Source organism: Oratosquilla oratoria, chromosome 2, assembly GCF_046742065.1.
Source record: "Oratosquilla oratoria isolate Oo_2021 chromosome 2, ASM4674206v1, whole genome shotgun sequence".
Taxonomy (NCBI): Eukaryota; Metazoa; Arthropoda; class Malacostraca; order Stomatopoda; family Squillidae; genus Oratosquilla; species Oratosquilla oratoria.
The window spans coordinates 35093818-35113342 of NC_134778.1; the positions used below are offsets into that span (position 1 = coordinate 35093818).

The following is a 19525-nucleotide window of genomic DNA, read 5'->3' on the forward strand; positions in this document are numbered from 1 at the left end:
GTAAAATGTTACACTTGGTCAGTTAGTAAACAAATGCAGGACAGGATAAAAGCAGTAGAAATGTGGATTTGGAGAAGGATGCTGAAAATTTCATGGACAAAATTTAAAACAAACGAAGAAATACAGCAGCAAATAGGAACACAGAGGGAAAGAATAGCAACTATCAGGAAAAGACCGTTACACTGTGTAGGACACGTCATGAGAAAACAACAATTTGAACATACATGCCTAACGGGAAAAATAAAAGGTGACAAAAAGAAACCTAATAACTATAGGCCTATAAGTTTGACTTCAATCGTAGAAAGAATAATGGAAACTATCATAAGAAATGCTATCGAACATCATTTAGAAAGTAACCGTTTGATAAATGATAGCCAGCATGGATTCAGACGGAAACGTTCTTGCGTGACTAACTTACTCGTATTCTACAACACAGTTATCTCGAATTATGACAATATATATATATATATATATATATATATATATATATATAAATTTATTATATCTAGACTTTTCAAAAGCTTTTGATACCGTCCCACACGAAAGACTACTTACTAAATTAGCTTCACACGGAATAAGTAGCAGCATATTAAGTTGGACTAGTAATTGGTTAAATGATCGAAAACAGAGTTATTTTAAATGGAAAAACTTCTAGATGGAAAAAAGTTACAAGTGGAGTTCCTCAGGGTTTTGTTCTTGGGCCGCTTTTATTCATAATATATATAAAAGATATAGATCATGGACTAAAATCTACTGTTTCCAAATTTGCTGATGATACAAAACTGTGCGGAATGACAAATGATCATTTAAATCAGTTAGATATTCAAGAAGATTTAGATAAATTACAGCAATGGTCTGAAAAGTGGCTAATGAAATTTAACACAAGTAAATGCAAGGTAATGCACATAGGTGAAAATAACAGTAAGTACGATTACAAGTTATTTAGAAATTCGTTAACAAAAGTGAATAGTGAAAAAGATCTCGGCGTAATTATCAGTAACGATCTCAAATCATCCAAGCAGACTCAGCCTCTGAGAAAGCAAATAAGATTCTAGGACTGATTACGCGATCTTTTGATTTCAAAAGTCCATTACTCATTAAGAAGCTATATAAATCGTTAGTTCGTCCACATTTGGAATATGCTGTTTCCGTATGGTCACCGAATCTCATTAAAGACATTAGCATATTGGAAAAAAAAAAGTACAACGGCGAGCCACAAAACTAATTCCAAATATCAAACATAAATCATACGAAAATCGACTAAAACTTGTGAATCTGTTTTCCCTGAAAAAGCGTAGACTCAGAGGTGACTTGACACAGGTCTTCGGAATTCTAAAGGGAATTGACAACATCAAAAGTGACAAAATTTTCACACTGAATGAGAATCAGACAAGAAACAATGGTCTCAAACTATCCGGAAATAGATTCAATTTGGAAGTGAGTAGAAACAACTTTGCCAACCGTGTAGTTAATGAATGGAATAAACTTCCTGCAGAGGTAGTGCAATGTAGTTCAGTTCGAAGCTTTAAGAATCATTTAGATAAACACCTAAGCAAGATGCTATAATGATTATCATCTATTTCATATTATTTGTTTTTGTTTTGTTACTATTTGTCTGTTTGATTCTCATTTACTATTAGTTATATGTTAATTTATTATTATTTACTATTTACCTGTTTGTTTGTTGTTTGACTGTGCCTATGCGTTTATTTATGTATTTTATTTGATACTTACATTATTATAGTTTTACTTTTTTATTTATTATTATTATTAGGATTTTTCGCATCCGACCTAGATATGGACCAAAAGGTCTCCTGTCGGCATGCTTCGCCTTTGTAAATCCTTTGTAAGAGGAAGACCACGCAGAAAATATGTAGACGGGTGTGTGTGGGTATATATATATATATATATATATATATATATATATATATATAATATATATATATACATATATGTATATATATATATATATATATATATATATATATATATATATATATATATACGCATATAAACATTACAAGGTTCTTTTTCTGTAGATTATTATCCTAGTTCGTCATCATTAGTACTTTTCTTTGCATATACTTTGAAGTGTGTCATAGCAACCAATGCCTCTGCAGTGTTATAGAGAAAGCTCATGGAAGGAGCGGAATATGGAATACATGTACAAATAATTCTCTCTATTGCGAATCTACAAGCAAAAAATCACGGGTATTAGACAAAATTTATTCCAAAGACGACTAAATTCTGGATCTCGGAAGTCCTTCCTAGTATCCTTGTATATATTTGAAAGGTATGTTTACTCTGAATATGGAAGGTTTTCCAATTCTAGAAATTCCTTGTTAAGAGAGCTATATTCATTATATCGCAAAGTCGTTAAGATTGTAACACAATTCCTTACAGAAGGGGTGTCATATATATGAATTAAATCGTCTGGAAGCAGGTAATATAGGAAATGTTTAAGACTCACTCGGTAGTAAAAGTGTTAGTCAAGACAGGTTTGATATAGATGTTCCTCCTGCGTTGTTTATTTCATTCAAGATGATTTATGACAAGAACCTGATGAGGAACTTGGCATCGTGCAAGTCAGTAGAATGCTCACGGCCTCCGCGTAATGAGGGACTTTCTTAAGTTGAATAGACAAAGAGTTAAATGTACTTTTAATGCGGGTTTGCTTCTGTTCTGTGTTCTTGGTTTTGTGCTTAAGCCAGTAAAATGTACATGTGGTCTACATGTAAGGTCGGTACACTAATTCCCTAGTTTTCTTTTTGAGAACGAGAAATTCTTAAGAAATTTATGAAATCTCATGCGTTAGAGAAAACAAAATTACTAAATAAACCATTTGGTCTGAGAGGATTAGTAGGCATTTTTTATTCTCAAGAACAAGAGGTTTCTCTAAAAATTAATCAAATCGCCTGGCGCTAACCAAAGTAAAAATCACTTCACCATTTGGCCTGAACAAGTTACGTTCCTGGTTGTACGAGTATATACATCTAAATTACCATATTTGGCCTTGCAGATTCTAGAAATATGATATATACTGGGCAGAAAAAATTACATTGACCACATAAGAACAAGCATATCCTGAAGAACAAAGTCAGGCGAGGGAAATGCTCTAGACTGACACAGATCTCTGTCGGGCAAATGATCGTTCTATTGATAATGAAACCTTATTTATCTCTAACGGTTTATATCTCAGACCGATCCAGGACTGAGGTCACCATCTCGGATGAATATCATGAATTGCCTTTCGTCAGACGTATGTTCATAAAGGGTGTCGCCATGGTTACCTGTTTTGGTTTCTCCGACTCTGAACATCCATCTAATGGAGTTGATATTGATGCATACAGATTACATGATCTTACAGACATTTTGAAATCTACTCTAAGAATGCTCCATGTGTATTAAAAAAAATAAATAAAAAAAAATCTCTTGCAATTTAGATGTTATTTAATGAAGGAAACGCGGAAGATTAAGCTTAAGAATATTAATATTATGTCCAAAATTTCACAAAACAAGATACATCAGCATTTATGGGTAAAATAGTACAAAATTTGCGATGATATTATATGTGAGAAAAAATATTTATTGATTACGTACCCAGACATCCTGGGTACAAAACAGTGTATGATAGATGTTGAAATTAAGTATTCGTGACTTAGAAGCACTTGCGGTGGACGATACCAGGGCCGGATTCGTCGTATTCTTCTTTAGTGATCCACATGGCCTGGAATGTAGACAAGGAAGCCAAAATGGAGCCGCCGATCCAGACGGAGTACTTGCGTTCAGGGGGAGCGATGATTTTGATCTTAACTGAGGAGGGAGCGAGGGAAGTAATTTCCTTCTGCATACGGTCAGCAATACCAGGGTACATGGTGGTGCCACCAGACAGAACATTGTTGGCGTACAAGTCCTTCCTGACATCGATGTCACACCTCATGATGGAGGTGTAGACAGTTTCATGAATGCCAGCTGATTCCATACCCAAGAAAGAGGGCTGGAAGAGAGACTCGGGGGCACGGAAGCGCTCGTTGCCGATGGTGATGACCTGGCCATCAGGAAGTTCGTAGGATTTGTCCAAGGAGGTAGAAGCAGCAGCCACGTTCGTCTCGCTGTCGTAGTCAAGGGCCACATAGCATAGCTTTTCTTTGATGTCGCGAACGATTTCACGTTCAGCCGTGGTGGTGAAAGAGTAACCACGCTCAGTCAAGATCTTCATCAGATAGGCAGTGATATCACGGCCTGCAAGATCCAGACGGAGGATGGCATGAGGAAGAGCATAGCCTTCATAAACAGGAACATTGTGTGAGACACCGTCACCGGAATCGAGGACGATACCGGTGGTACGACCGGAAGCGTAGAGGGACAGCACAGCCTGGATGGCCACATACATGGCAGGGCAACCGAATGTCTCAAACATGATCTGAGCCATCTTCTCACGGTTGACCTTAGGGTTGAGAGGAGCCTCAGTTAGGAGAACGGGGGATTCCTCGGGGGCAACTCGAAGCTCGTTGTAGAATGAATGATGCCAGATTTTCTCCATATCGTCCCAGTTGGTGATGATGCCGTGCTCAACTGGGTACTTCAGAGTCATGATACCTCGCTTGGCCTGAGCTTCATCGCCGACGTAGGCGTCCTTCTGACCCATACCAACCATCACACCCTGATGACGAGGGCGGCCGACGATGGAAGGGAAGACAGCCCGGGGAGCGTCGTCACCAGCGAAACCGGTCTTGACCATCCCGGAGCCATTGTCGCACACAATCGCGCAAGCATCGTCGTCACACATGGCTGCTCACAGAACCTGAAACCATATCCAATATGAGAAGAAATACTCGAAACTGTTGATCCTTGTGGACCGAAGGGTATTTACATATTCTATACTGATTGACGCGAGATTATTTTATTCAGTAGTGTGTCATCTATTTATAGCGGCGGAAGTGTGAAGATGGCTAGAATGAAGGCAGGAAGAATTAATATATATATACACGTCGGAATTATGAGATACACACACACGCGCGCGCGCGCAAATATACACGCACCCAAACTTACAAATGGTCCAATATTGTCTGATTCACTTTGATATGTTTTATTAGCGATCAAAATCTATAGAACTATTTTGATCATTTCCCGCATCGTTATCATTACCTGCGCTGTGGTTGTTATATATTACCATAATTGTTGTTTCTATCCCACTCTGGATTATCCCTCATTTCAAGGTCGAAGCACGATGAGCTACCCCTACAGGAAAGATGAACTAGCTTGACCCTAACGAAGTCTGAACGCGCAGCTCGAGTCACGAGTGCGAAGGGCCGATTATTAGGTGCAAAAGGGCCCTCAAGAGCAAGCGAAAGGGAACCCGAGGGGCACATGATCACTTGTACATAAAATAACTTTTGACTTTCGTGTCCAGGAAACACACTTGAACGTGCATGCGCGCGCGCGCGCGCGCGCGTGTGTGTGTGTGTGTGTGTGTGTGTGTGTGTGTGTGTGTGTGTGTGTGTGTGTGTGTGTGTGTGTGTGTGTGTGTGTGTGTGTGTGTGTGTGTGTGTGTGTGTGTGTGTGTGTGTGTGTGTGTGTGTGTGTGTGTGTGTGTGTGTGTGTGTGTGTGTGTGTGTGTGTGTGTGTGTGTGTGTGTGTGTGTGTGTGTGTGTGTGTGTGTGTGTGTGTGTTTGTGTGTGTGTGTGTGTATTCACTTGGTCTTTGGATCACGTGTTGGACTCGTGATCGACAGCTATTTCCCTCCTGGAAGAGAGCTCAGAGCTCGTAGGTCCGATCTATGGGTAATGCTATGACCTTGCACACCCCCACACCCCCACGAGAGTTGGAGTAACACCCCTCAGCGCTGCGATACTGATATTATTTCAGCCCCGGGCGAGGGTCGAACCCGGACCTCCGTAGTGGCAGGCCAGAGCTCTAACCACAGCGCCATGTGCGTGTGCGTGTGTGTGTGTGTGTGTGTGTGTGTGTGTGTGTGTGTGTGTGTGTGTGTGTGTGTGTGTGTGTGTGTGTGTGTGTCTCTGTGTGTGTGTGTGTGTGTGTGTGTGTGTGTGTGTGTGTGTGTGTGTGTGTGTGTGTGTGTGTGCGTGTGTGTGCGTGTGTGTGTGTGTGTGTTTGTGTGTGTGTGCGTGCGTGTATGTGTGTGAGTGTGAGTGTGTGTGTGTGTGTGTGTGTGTGTGTGTGTGTGTGTGTGTGTGTGTGTGTGTGTGTGTGTGTGTGTGTGTGTGTGTGTGTGTGTGTGTGTGAGAGAGAGAGAGAGAGAGAGAGAGAGAGAGAGAGAGAGAGAGAGAGAGAGAGAGAGAGAGAGAGAGAGAGAGAGAGAGAGAGAGAGAGAGTGCACGCGCGCGCGTTCGCTTACACTATAACATGAGTATCGTTATCAAAATTTCGTTGAGAATCTGTCACACTTGATTTTATACATCAATACCGCTTAATTTCACTTTTCAAAAGGTTACTAAAATATAACTGTCAGATTTGCATAAAACCGTTGTCTTAAGTCTATATAACATTCATAATCTTATTTTATTTTGTTATGAGCAACATTCACACTTTGATTTGAGGTCTATTATTTGACCAACTACTATGTTTTCATATAACTTACGTTGTGCTGCCTACTCCCGGGTCAGAAGCAGACTGAGATCCACACCCGTCATTGGCTCCTTATATACCTTTCGATTCATAACGAAAAAAGAAGTATGGGAGCTTCCTGGCATACCTCTAGCATTTCTTTGTATCACTCATAACAGTCGTGTCCCCGTAAAACGTGTCATAACCTTTGACCTTGAAGGCTGTATTATTATTATTATTTTTTTTTTTATCTCAGCATTTAGTATTTTAGTACCCTGGTTTACCTTGTTGTTCTGCCTACAATGACCGAATGAAAAGAGTGAAATGTTTGGTCATTAGTGAGGTGTATGGACCTGTTTTACACATGTAACAACATATTTGGGCTCTTGAAGCAATGTCTCGCTAACAAATGTGCTCTTCCTAACAGTTTATAGATTTTCAGTCCTTTGTTATGAGTAATCTAGATTTCAACTGAGAATCATGACTTTTAGATATGAATCGTCACTGAACATTGGCTGTAAGTTTCAATATATAACTTACATATTTTGTCATTCTCGGTGGATAGATATAGTCTAGCTTTTAGTCTTGAAACATTCGTATTTTCGACAACAACAAAAAACACCAACGGTGGTAAACAACGTTGTCGAAAGAAATCAGATATTTATTAGGCTACAATAATCTGATAAAATAAACAGAACATACAATTCCCTCCACCTTTATTTAACTGTATCTGGTTTTTTTTTTCTTGACAAAAACTCAGCTGATATATCAAAATATAGTAATAATAATATAATATCACTCCCATCTTAGATTAGGGCTTACGTAATACATACTGAGATCATAAGAGTCACAGCGTAGAAAACCAACTGACAGTTGTCACATCTCAAAGAAAATGTGACCCCAAACCTCACCGACACTTTTAGCACAATGGTTTTCTATATACAGTATATATATATATTCTCCTACCAAATGCTGATTTATTTTATTCAGCTGAAAAACAATCCCAACCTAAATGATGTAAGACATATCTAACTAATCTTTGACCATTTCCTCAGACTTCGTAAACAAATAAGGCAAAGGTGATGTACTAAGAGAAATAAACCACTTCACCCCAAGACTCACCCCTCAACTAAATACTCGTAAGATCGTTTGATCTAAGTTGAACTATGTATGGTGTATTGGCTGCAAAAGTTGTAGGCAGTCACTACTTTAAGGATCAGAGTCAGGCAGCATTCTTTTACAATTAGAGAATGATCTCCACTCAAAGAAGAATATTGATCGATTTTCTTCTATCCCTCTTTCCTGCTTATCTTCTTAACTCTCTTTAACTGCCTCTATGACTACCTCTTTGGAGTAATATTGTCCTCCCAGGATAAAAGCGCTAGTTATCGAGGACAAGGTACTGAATAAATGAAAATTAAATTATATGTCATGAAGTTGAAGGAGGAAGAAATAGACAGTTTATCGCTTTGGCTACAACAATGCCTCCTCATATGAATGGAGACGTCTAGCATTTGGCAACAACAAAATCAGTAATCAACGACACTGTATTGAAAGGATCAAGCGACACAGTCTTAATTTCTCACGTTTTTTTTACACTTCCTTACTTGGGCCATGTTCATCTTCTCTGCATGTACTTTTATCTTTTTGTCTAACACTTTCCAGAGACCAGCGATGGATTCCTGTCAATGATCATCAGAGGAAGGCCATTCGTTTTTTAGTTCCCACGTTCATTTGGTTTTCAGTATCATCTTTTCATTTCCATTGAATGTGATACGAGGTGTGGATCTAAAGTTTTGTATATATTTTTGTGAAATCTTCTAATATAAGAATGAGAACGCCAGTTACGCTACACTAGGTATAATGGAAATTGAAAATAGCCCTTGCAGTAAGTTTTCTAGCGAATTTATTATTTCATCATTTACCAATTTATCTATTTGTTAATTAAAATCTATTTAGTTTTAAGTATACTAGTCACCTATTCCTAGTGCTTTAATTGTATTCAATGTGTCATTAATATGACTTGCAGGTATTTCAAATGAATGATCAAATAATAAGATTTTTTATCATTATTGCAGTAGATATGAATTCATTCTATAAGGATGCGACAGTTATTTTTTTATATTCCAATGTTTGTATATTAGAATAACTTCCTGAAGGAACCTCACCATTTCACCATGATGAAGACATTCACTTACTACATTTCCCTTTCATGAGAGTTTATGCTCAATGTATGTCAGAGCGCGACAACAGGTGACGAGTGATACATATACTGTATATATATATATATATATATATATATATATATATATATATATATAGTTACGACTACAGACTCGTCGTAGTGAAGATTTCATTCAGACGCACATGCGCGCATGTGCGTATGTGTACCTTGGTATATGCCGGCCGTTCCCACGATGGGCTTGGTGGACTCTCGGCTTCCAACTGTCGGTAATCGACGTAAGAATACTGTTAAAGTGATGAATTATATATTTATGATGTATTCCATTCTTTTTGTGTTCTGTCAACCATATTCTATACATTGCATATAGATTTATGTATGTATATTGTCTTGTGGATCTCTCTTGTCAATCCTACGAATTGATTTACGTAAGATAAGAGAAATTACATATTCTTTTAGTCTTCGGACGCCGGTGAGAAAGATCTGTGCCTACGTGAGGTAAATCGACGTCTAGAGACTCTTAAAGTGATGAATTCTATTCATCGGACGTATTTCGTTCTTTTTTGTGCTTTGACAAACTATTCCATACTTTGCATATAGATTTATGTATGTATATTATTTTGTGGATCTATCTTGTCAATCTTAGGAATTGATTTACGTAAGATTAAGATAAATTGCACATTACCGTTGTATTCGGACGCCGAAACACCGGTGTGAGAACGTGCATAGCTTACGCACGCTCTGGATAATATCATGTGAACCAATATTTTGGCAACTGCGTCCAACTTACATTTACGTACGTATAGATATTCATATAAAAACTATTAAGTTTCTGCTTATCTAAGATTGACAAGGTAACTTTATCAAATATTATTTTCTATCCATTGATGTAAAGAATATCCGTGTATGTACTAGGAAGTATTCCTAAACACTCTTGTTAATCGTCGCATCTAGCGACACTTGGCATCTCTCCGGATCTTACGGAGAAGAGTCTATATATATCATTGCTTGTAACTCAAACGTATGCCAGACAACATAATCTCACACATGACGACACTATATAACAGCTCACTAGCCTCTGGATACTTCCCACAACTATTCAAGGCCTCCCATACCATCCTCATTCCTAAACCCCAGAAACCCGCCTCCGCCCCCCTTTCATATCGGCCCATCTCCCTTCTGGAGTACTTTGGAAAGGTGTTCGAGCACGTCTTAAGCCGCCGCCTGACCGTGTACCTAGAGACGGAGAATGTGCTGAGGGACTGCCAGTTTGGTTTTCGGCCGGGGCGCGGTGCAGAAGACGTAATATCCATAATCACTCAATGGGTTCAAAGACCGCCAGACGGTCGCCCTGGTAAGGCCATTTTGGTTTGTAAGGATGTGGAGAAGGCATTCGATGCTGTCTGGCACGAAGGCCTGAAGTACAAATTGTACCACAACTTCGACTTTGCCCTGCCGTTCACAAGGTTGCTCTGCAACTACCTGGACGACAGGTCAATTAGAATAAAGTGGCGGGGCTGTCTGTCCCAACCTTTTGTGCCGAAGGCTGGAGTGCCGCAAGGGTCAGTCCTTGCCCCCACTCTGTACAATCTATATACGAATGACCTGCCAGAGCCGGCTTATCCTCGCAACCAGGCTCTAACTCTTTCGTATGCGGACGACACTAACCACATAAGCAGACACAAAACGCTGCAGGGAGCGTTACACGTAATGCAAAACATCCTAGACGGGGCACACGCGTGGGAGCAACAGTGGCGCATTAAGACCAACGCGTCGAAATGCAATGCTGTACACTTCCGCTGCAAACGAACCAACAGAACAATCACAAACACTCCTCTTAAAATAAACAACACAAACATCCCAGCGAAGGACCATACCCGTGTGCTGGGTAGCACACTTGATAATGGCCTTACCTGGACCCCACACTTCCGCAAGCAGGGAGCGAAGGCTAGGGCTGTGCTGGGTAAGCTCAGACGCTTCAAAACTGCAACACTGAGAACCAAACGTCGATTGTACCTAGCCCTCGTCAGACCGATTCTGTGCCAGTCCCCGGGACTAAGCCAGCTGACATGTGCCACCAATAACTACGAGCATCAGAAGGTTCAGAATGCCGCTGTCCAGTTCATCACGGGCTCGCGATGGAGCGACTTCAGAACCACTGAGTCTCTACACCAAATTTCCAACATCCGTCCACTCAACCAACACAAACACAAACTTCACTCAAGACACCTAGAAAAACTGCACGCCAAACACAAACATCTGATACAACATATTACACCTAGACCACACCGTACAGACTATCTGTCAGCTGCGCCCGTCCCACGTGCGGTGTACACGGTAAAACGTGTATAACCGCACCAACAAGTAACACACCCCTTCACCAGCTTGACTGGTGATAACCGCAATAATGTAATAATAATAATGGTAATGGTAATAATAATGATAATAATAATAATAATATCGGTACTCAAACCCGACCTGGGGTAAAACAGGAATTCTCATGCCTTACCTGGGGCTAATCAGGAACGCCCTCTACACGCGGGAAGTGAAATCTACTCACTAACCGTAAATTACACACATACACCTCTCACGAACACAGCCGCATCCCACGCACAAACATATACACTTCCTTTTTCTTCGACTAAAATTCGCTTCCTTTCTCACTTTCTCTTATACTACATCTTCTCATTTCAGTTTACCTCCCACTAAAGATTTTTCCGTTTTTCCCCCTTTCTCTCCTACTACGTCTCCTACCATTTTCCAAACTTTCGTTGGTGATATAATATGCTCTTCCTCCCGGCATTGGCGCCACCGTCCAAGTTCCTAGCCCAGTTCTCCTAAAGCCACGACAACATACTAGCCCCTAATCGCTCGCAATTCGCCCGGTGGCAATAGCCCTCTTTTATACACTACTATCTTTTCATTTTCTAACAGACATTCTTCCCCTCCCACAAAACCCGATCCCGCGCAAGCGAGGTGGTCTTTTCTTGGAATCCAGAATCCAGACAGATTCAACTCAGCGCTCCTAGAGGTCGGACGTCTCTTCAACCAACTCTCTCCACAAGCTCCAAGTATCATCGCCGGCCGGTGGTGGCTGGGAGATATATCTCCTAGCTGCTGCCGGTCTGGCATGGCCGACCTCTACGTTGACGTCGGCAGGCGGGTTTACACCAAGACAAATACACACACACATTTCCCAAGTCACGTAAATCTCTGTTTTCAGAGTAGTGCTTGGAAGAAAAGAGGCACACGCACACTTTCTCGCTAGCAAAGCAGAGGCCCAAACCGTCTCTCTCAGTACGCCCAATCTGACCGCAGGCTGGTTGACGGAGAGACTTGGGACACCTTTCTGTCCGACCGGCCCGCAACCAAACGCTGGCCTCTCGCTGACGCTGGTGAGCGAGCTTACACTTCTGACATTTACACACAATTCCCAATCGCGTAATTCTCTGTTTTCAGATTTGTGATTGGAAGGAAAGAGACCATACAACACCCGCCCGTCTGCCCCTCCCCCGCACCGCCACTGAATCGACTCGTCTGAAATCCAAACCCAGCCTGGGGATAAACAGGCAACGCTCGCCCCACCTGTGGCTCATCAGGTTCGCGCTCGCCAGCGGTGGCGGCGTGGAGTTATCTCCTTGCCGCTGCCGTTCTGGTCACTGATCTCTTCGTTGACGTCGGCAGGCGGGTGTACACCGCCCGTCTGCCCCCCCTCGCACCGCCCCTTGATCAACTCTAAAAGGACTTCAAACCCAAAACCTGGGGATAATCAGGGTACGCTCGCCCCACCTGTGGCTTATCAGGTTCGCCCTCTACACGCGGAAAGTGAAATAAACTCACTTCTCGTAAGATACACACATACACCTCTCACGAACAGAGCCACAAATCACGCACAAACATATACACTTACTTTTTCTTCAACTAAAATTCGCTTCCTTTCTAACTTTCTCTTCTACTACATCTTCTCACTTCAGTTTACCTCCCACTAAAGATTTTTCCGTTTTTCCACCTTTCTCTACTACTACGCCTCCTACCATTTTCTAAACTTTCGTTTGTGATCCTAACCCCGTTGGTAATCCTAACCTCCTAACCTCCGGCGTCAAGCGCTGCCCTCCAAGCCCCTGGTCCAGTTCTCCTAAGCCACGACAACATATAAGCCCCTAATCGCTCCCAATTCGCCCGGTGGCAATAGCCCTCTTTTATACACTACTATTTTTTCATTTTCTAACAGACATTCTTCCCCTCCCACAAAACCCGATCCCGCGCAAGCGAGGTGGTCTTTTCTTGGAATCCAGAATCCAGACTCTGCTTATCGGAGCCCCCTTGCACTCGTCCACTACGTTGGACTTAGACCTTATAGTCGTAGATTCATCTCGACTTGTATTTTCTCGAATCATTCTGGTCATTGCTTAAACCAGAGTCCCATTGCACTAATCTCACATCTTAGTCTAGCTTTGCTAGAACTCGTCCACTTTGTTGGACTTAGACTTTTAGTCGTAGAATTTTCTCGACTTTGTAATTTTTACGTAAATTATTACGTAGGACTTAGTTTCCATTCTGTTGGTCGATATTTCTCGACCTTACCACATATTGTCTTTAAGACTATTTTTTCTTTATTGAATGTCGATATTTGATCGACACTTATATATATACGTGTCTTGGCAATATTAGCCCTTTTATGTTCTGTGAAATTACGTGTTTCGGACATTGTACTTTTCGCTAGTTTTGGCGACTTCTATTTTTCGATCTTGTTTATTTGTATTTTTTTTAAGGAAATACTCATTCTTAAGGAGAACTCTAGTTTTGAACCTGGCCCTTCCCCATAGGCGTCACAGGGAGTAAGGGAAAAGTCTGGCGACCTTGCCAAGGATCGAAGGATAGAAGTTCGTCAACAATTCTGGTAAGATGGAGATTCTCCAAGATTTCTTTGAGTCCCAAGACCTTAGAGTTTTGCTAAGTGCGGACGTTTCTCATTTGCTTGAGATAGGAAATATCCTAGAATTAGATTTGAGCGGATACACTGATAGGGCAGATATACTTAGAGTAGTAGTATCCCATTTAATTGAGAGGGATTTGTTACCCCCAGAGGCTATTCTATATACCCGTCCCCCTAGATTAGAGGATTCAGGACTAAGGTCAAGACTTAGAGAAATGGAATTGCAAAGTGAAGAGCGTAAGCTCAGAATGGAGTTAGAGTTGAAAGCTAAAGAGGAAGAGACGAAGATTAGGTTGGCTGAAATTGAATTAAGTAGAGCAGGATTGAGTTCTGGAGTTAGCTCTTTCTCGCCTAGAGATTTTGATGTCACTAGATATATCAAATTAGTTCCCCAATTTTCGGAGAAAGAGCCGGAGACTTTCTTTGTGCAATTTGAAAAGATTGCAACTCAACTCAAAATCCCCCGAGAATACTGGACTATGTTAATGCAGTCTCGTTTCATAGGTAAGGCCCAACAGATATATTCTTCTCTTCCCCTGAGTGAAAACTCGTATGAAAGTGTTAAAATTCGGGTCCTAAAAGCGTATGAGTTAGTCCCAGAGGCATATAGGCTAAAATTTCGAAACTTTAAGAAATTGCCTCAAGTAACTTTTGTAGAGTTTGCGGCGATGCAAGAACGCCTTCTGGAAGATGGTGTACGGCTAGTGAAGTCGATTCTCTAGAGAAATTTCGAGAATTAATTTTAGTGGAACAGTTTAATTCACAGCTAGATGCAGATCTTAGGGTTTATCTAGAAGTTCAGAAACCAAATAGTTTGTCTAAAGCTGCTATATTAGCAGAAGAGTATGCCCTGACTCACTCAAAGAAATACAAAACTGCAGATGCAGACAACCTTAAGAGGACTACTTATAACACAAATACTAAGAGTACACCCACTCAGAATTCTAAACCCGAAGTTACACACACTAATTCTTACAAGTCCTATCCAAACTACCGAGACTTACATTGCACTTGGTGTAACAAGCATGGACATACAGTCTCTACCTGTTTCAAGAAACAAGGTAAATCCATGCATGCTAACCAAAGAACAACGTTAACTCACAACACTAACTGTGTTTCTGATAGTCAGTTTCAAGAAAAACCCGCTAGTCCTCCCAAAGCTATGCCATTAGAACTAACTTCCAAACCTCCAGTATTGTCTAGTAATGCTAGTTCCACATGTGGTATTAATATGGAAGTAGACCCGTGTTTTCTACCTTTTATTTCGACAAGAACAATATCCACGACAGAGCATGAAGCTCCTATACAAGTGTCCATTCTTAGAGACACGGCCGCTAAACAGAGTCTCATACTGGCTCAAGCTCTTACTAATCCACAACTAACTTACTTACATTCTGATGTACTCCTAGATGGAATCGGTGGAACCCGTAGATGTCCTTTGCATAAGATATATCTAACTTCCGATTTAGTCACAGGTCCTGTTGAAGTAGCGGTAATAGACTCATTGCCAGTTCCAGGGATCCAGCTACTTTTAGCTAACGACCTTGCAGGTAGCAAAGTAACCTTGCCCATTGTTACAGAATCTCCTAACCTTGTTCTAGATTCCCCTCTTGATAACCTTGATCTTTATCCTGCTTGTGCAGTAACTCGGTCCCAGAGTAGAAAGGTAGATGAAGAAGACTCTTTCGATTTAACATGCTTATTTTCCTCAGAGCCAGAGACATTAACCATTACAGATCCTCTCCCCTTAACGAGAGAAAATTTGTTAAAGGAGCAGAAGAGCGATGAGACTCTTGTCCCGCTCTTCGAAAAGGCTGCCACTGAGGCAGAGGTAAATGACATTGACAGAGGTCTTTACATTCGTAAAGGCGTTCTGATGCGTAAGTATCGCCCAGCAGCTACCCCAGCTGACCAAACCTGGGAAGAAGTACACCAAATTGTTGTCCCCACTTCCTATAGAGAGAAAATCTTAGATTTAGCCCATTCTTCCGCTTTATCAGGACACCTAGGTGTCAGGAAGACCTTAAAAAGAGTAAGTGCTCATTTTCATTGGCCTACTGTGGTCAAAGATGCCTCAGATTATTGTCGTGCTTGCCCCACATGCCAGTTGGTAGGTAAAAGCAACAAACCAATTCCAGTAGCTCCTTTGCACCCCATTCCCGCTATAGGAGAACCTTTTTCCAAAATTTTGATAGATGTTGTATGACCTCTTCCTCCTTCTAAGAAAGGATTCAGATATATTCTTACTGTTATGTGTTTAGCTACCAGAGATCCCGAGGCTATTCCCCTCAAAGATACCAAAGCAAAAACAGTAATCAAATCACTGTTGAAATATTTTACATTAGTAGGTTTCCCTGTTGAGATCCAAAGTGATCAAGGAAGTAATTTCCTGTCGAAATACTTTAAGAATTCATTGATTGAGTTAGGTGTCATGCACACCACTTCCTCACCTTATCATCCACAGTCTCAGGGCGCCTTGGAAAGGTTCCACGGCACTTTGAAAAGCATGATGCGTAAGTTTGTACAAGAACAGGAGAAGGATTGGGAAGAAGGCCTCCCCTTCCTTTTGTTTGCTGCTAGGACTGCTGTTCAAGACAGTTTAGGTTGTAGCCCAGCTAGTCAACTCTACGGACATGATGTCCGGGGTCCTCTCAAGATGGTAAAAGAGAAGTGGATGGAAGAAGACGTCCAAGTCCCGTCCCTCCAGTATCTCTCTCAAATTCAAGAAAGACTGGTGACTGCCTGGAAGATTGCTAGGGAGAATCTATAAAATTCTCAAAGGAAAATGAAGGTAAAGTACGACCGAAAGGCTAAACCACGTAGTTTTTCTCCAGGAGACCAAGTGTTGGTCTATCTCCCAGTAGCAGGTGAGCCCCTTATGGCCAAGTACCAAGGGCCTTATACTATTTTAGAAAAGGCCAGTAGCTTAAACTACATTATTCACACTCCGGAAAAAAGAAAAACTAAGAGGTTAGTACATATCAATACTTTAAAACCCTTCTACCACAGAATACCCATTGCCAGCCATACTACTGTTGGTGTAGATGAGACGGAGAGATTTTTCCCTCAGCCAGATCTGCCTCTTCAAAACTCCAAGATATTAGAGGACCTCGACTCTAAGGTAAACCACTTAGAACCTTATCAGCGATGTTCATTGAAGAAACTACTTCTCAAATTCCCTTCCCTATTCACTGACAGTCCGAGACAAACAGAGTTAGTTCAGCATGAGATAAAATTGGTCTCGCAGGATCCTATTAAACTGCCCCCATATCGGTTAAGCCCGACCAAGAGAGAGTGCCTACGTAAAGAGGTAAATTCTTTGATTGATCAAGGTATTATAGAACCTTCACATAGTCCTTGGAGTTCACCATGTATTTTGATTCCTAAATCTAACAATACTTACAGGTTAGTAGTTGATTACTGAAAGGTAAATGAGAAAACTAAAGTTGATGCTTACCCCTTACCTCGGATTGAGGATATCATAGATAACTTAGGGTTAGCTACCTACCTTACTAAATTAGATTTCTTGCATGGGTTTTACCAAATAAGCCTCCACCCTGATGCGAAGGAAATTACTGCCTTCGTGACCCCTGACGGTTTATTCCATTTCAACGTTATGCCTTTTGGTTTGAGAAACTCTCCTGCAACCTATCAACGTTTGATAAACACACTTATTACAGGTTTGCCAGGAGTAAGGAGTTATTTGGATGACATTATTATCTACAGTAAAACATGGGAGGAACATTTAACCCAACTTTATAATTTCCTCAGCAGAGCTGATCAAGCTCGCCTCACCTTGAACTTGGCCAAGAGTGAGTTTGGACAAGCCCAGGTGGCTTATTTAGGACATGCAGTCGGCAACTCCATGGTTAAACCCCTGGACCTCAAAGTGAAGGCTATTACCAACCTACCTAGACCTACTAACCGCAGGGAAGTAAGAAGGGTGTTGGGAATGTTCGGGTATTATCGCCGTTATTGCAAAAAATTTGCAGAGATAGCTGAGCCCCTGACTAATCTACTGAGAAAGGACCAACGGTTTCAGTGGACCCCGACATGCGATCAGGCCTTCGCGCAACTTAAATCCCTATTAAAGCATAGCCCAGTGCTAATAACCCCAGACTATACTCTGCCTTTTCATCTCTATACAGATTCCAGCGAAGTAGGGATTGGAGCGGCTCTGCTACAAGAACGTCATGGTACCAAACGTGTGGTAGCATACTTCAGCCGTAAACTGAAACCTTCACAGCACCATTATTCCACTATTGAGAAGGAATGTCTGGCCCTCATAGAAGCGTTCCGGCACTTCGAACCCATCATCGGAGGTCACTTCGAGATACACCTCAACACGGATCACAATCCTCTGGTGTATCTTAACCGAATGGCGAATACGAACCAGAAATTCACCAGATGGTACCTCGAACTCCAGGGAGTCCCCATTTCCTTTCATCACGAAGTCGGATCACGCAACATTTTAGCCGATACTCTCTCCCGTTGCGTGTCTCTTGAGGAGGGAGGAGTTACGACTACAGACTCGTCGTAGTGAAGATTTCATTCAGACGCACATGCGCGCATGTGCGTATGTGTACCTTGGTATATGCCGGCCGTTCCCACGATGGGCTTGGTGGACTCTCGGCTTCCAACTGTCGGTAATCGACGTAAGAATACTGTTAAAGTGATGAATTATATATTTATGATGTATTCCATTCTTTTTGTGTTCTGTCAACCATATTCTATACATTGCATATAGATTTATGTATGTATATTGTCTTGTGGATCTCTCTTGTCAATCCTACGAATTGATTTACGTAAGATAAGAGAAATTACATATTCTTTTAGTCTTCGGACGCCGGTGAGAAAGATCTGTGCCTACGTGAGGTAAATCGACGTCTAGAGACTCTTAAAGTGATGAATTCTATTCATCGGACGTATTTCGTTCTTTTTTGTGCTTTGACAAACTATTCCATACTTTGCATATAGATTTATGTATGTATATTATTTTGTGGATCTATCTTGTCAATCTTAGGAATTGATTTACGTAAGATTAAGATAAATTGCACATTACCGTTGTATTCGGACGCCGAAACACCGGTGTGAGAACGTGCATAGCTTACGCGCGCTCTGGATAATATCATGTGAACCAATATTTTGGCAACTGCGTCCAACTTACATTTACGTACGTATAGATATTCATATAAAAACTATTAAGTTTCTGCTTATCTAAGATTGACAAGGTAACTTTATCAAATATTATTTTCTATTCATTGATGTAAAGAATATCCGTGTATGTACTAGGAAGTATTCCTAAACACTCTTGTTAATCGTCGCGTCTAGCGACACTTGGCATCTCTCCGGATCTTACGGAGAAGAGTCTATATATATCATTGCTTGTAACTATATAAGACACTTATAAGACCACAATTAGAATACCCTCCAATACTCAACACCACATTAAACAACAGTACATACAAACAACTACAAGCTACACAAAACAAGATCATAAGAAAAGCACACAAACACACACCTCCTTACAACACTACAATGGAACAACTACACAAACAAGATAAAATAGAACCTCTTAACACAAGATGCCACAGACTAGGAAAGAAAACATGGAATAGCCTTACAACCGTCAATCAAGACCTTATAACTCAGAGCAACAAACTAGACACAGACAACATTCCTGACCACCACTGGTGGCCAAGAATTTCCCCTAGAATAAACACCAATCCACCCACACCATATTACAGCTATGTAGGGAAGAGGCCAAACGCAGAGTATGGGAGTCCAATATATTTTACGTTTCGCCCAGCAGGGCTTCTTCAGAAACGTAAAATATATTG

The 19525-nt window shown here is 41.2% G+C and overlaps 1 protein-coding gene across 1 annotated transcript; it reads right to left on the minus strand.

Moving 5' to 3' along the window:
• Nucleotides 1-3031: 3031 nt before the first annotated feature.
• Nucleotides 3032-6639, minus strand: LOC143038218 (actin, muscle-type A2-like). Its single transcript, XM_076207231.1, has 2 exons — nucleotides 6602-6639; nucleotides 3032-4804 (listed from the first exon to the last, which is right to left on the minus strand). The coding sequence occupies exon 2, from the start codon at nucleotides 4787-4789 to the stop codon at nucleotides 3659-3661; it is 1131 nt and encodes a 376-aa protein (XP_076063346.1). The 5' UTR covers nucleotides 4790-4804; nucleotides 6602-6639; the 3' UTR covers nucleotides 3032-3658.
• Between the last annotated feature and the right edge of the window lie 12886 nt (nucleotides 6640-19525).

Bases quoted from the DNA above. Each gene is read 5' to 3' on its own strand.
- LOC143038218 (XM_076207231.1), bottom strand. From the start codon at position 4,789: ATGTGTGACGACGATGCTTGCGCGATTGTGTGCGACAATGGCTCCGGG.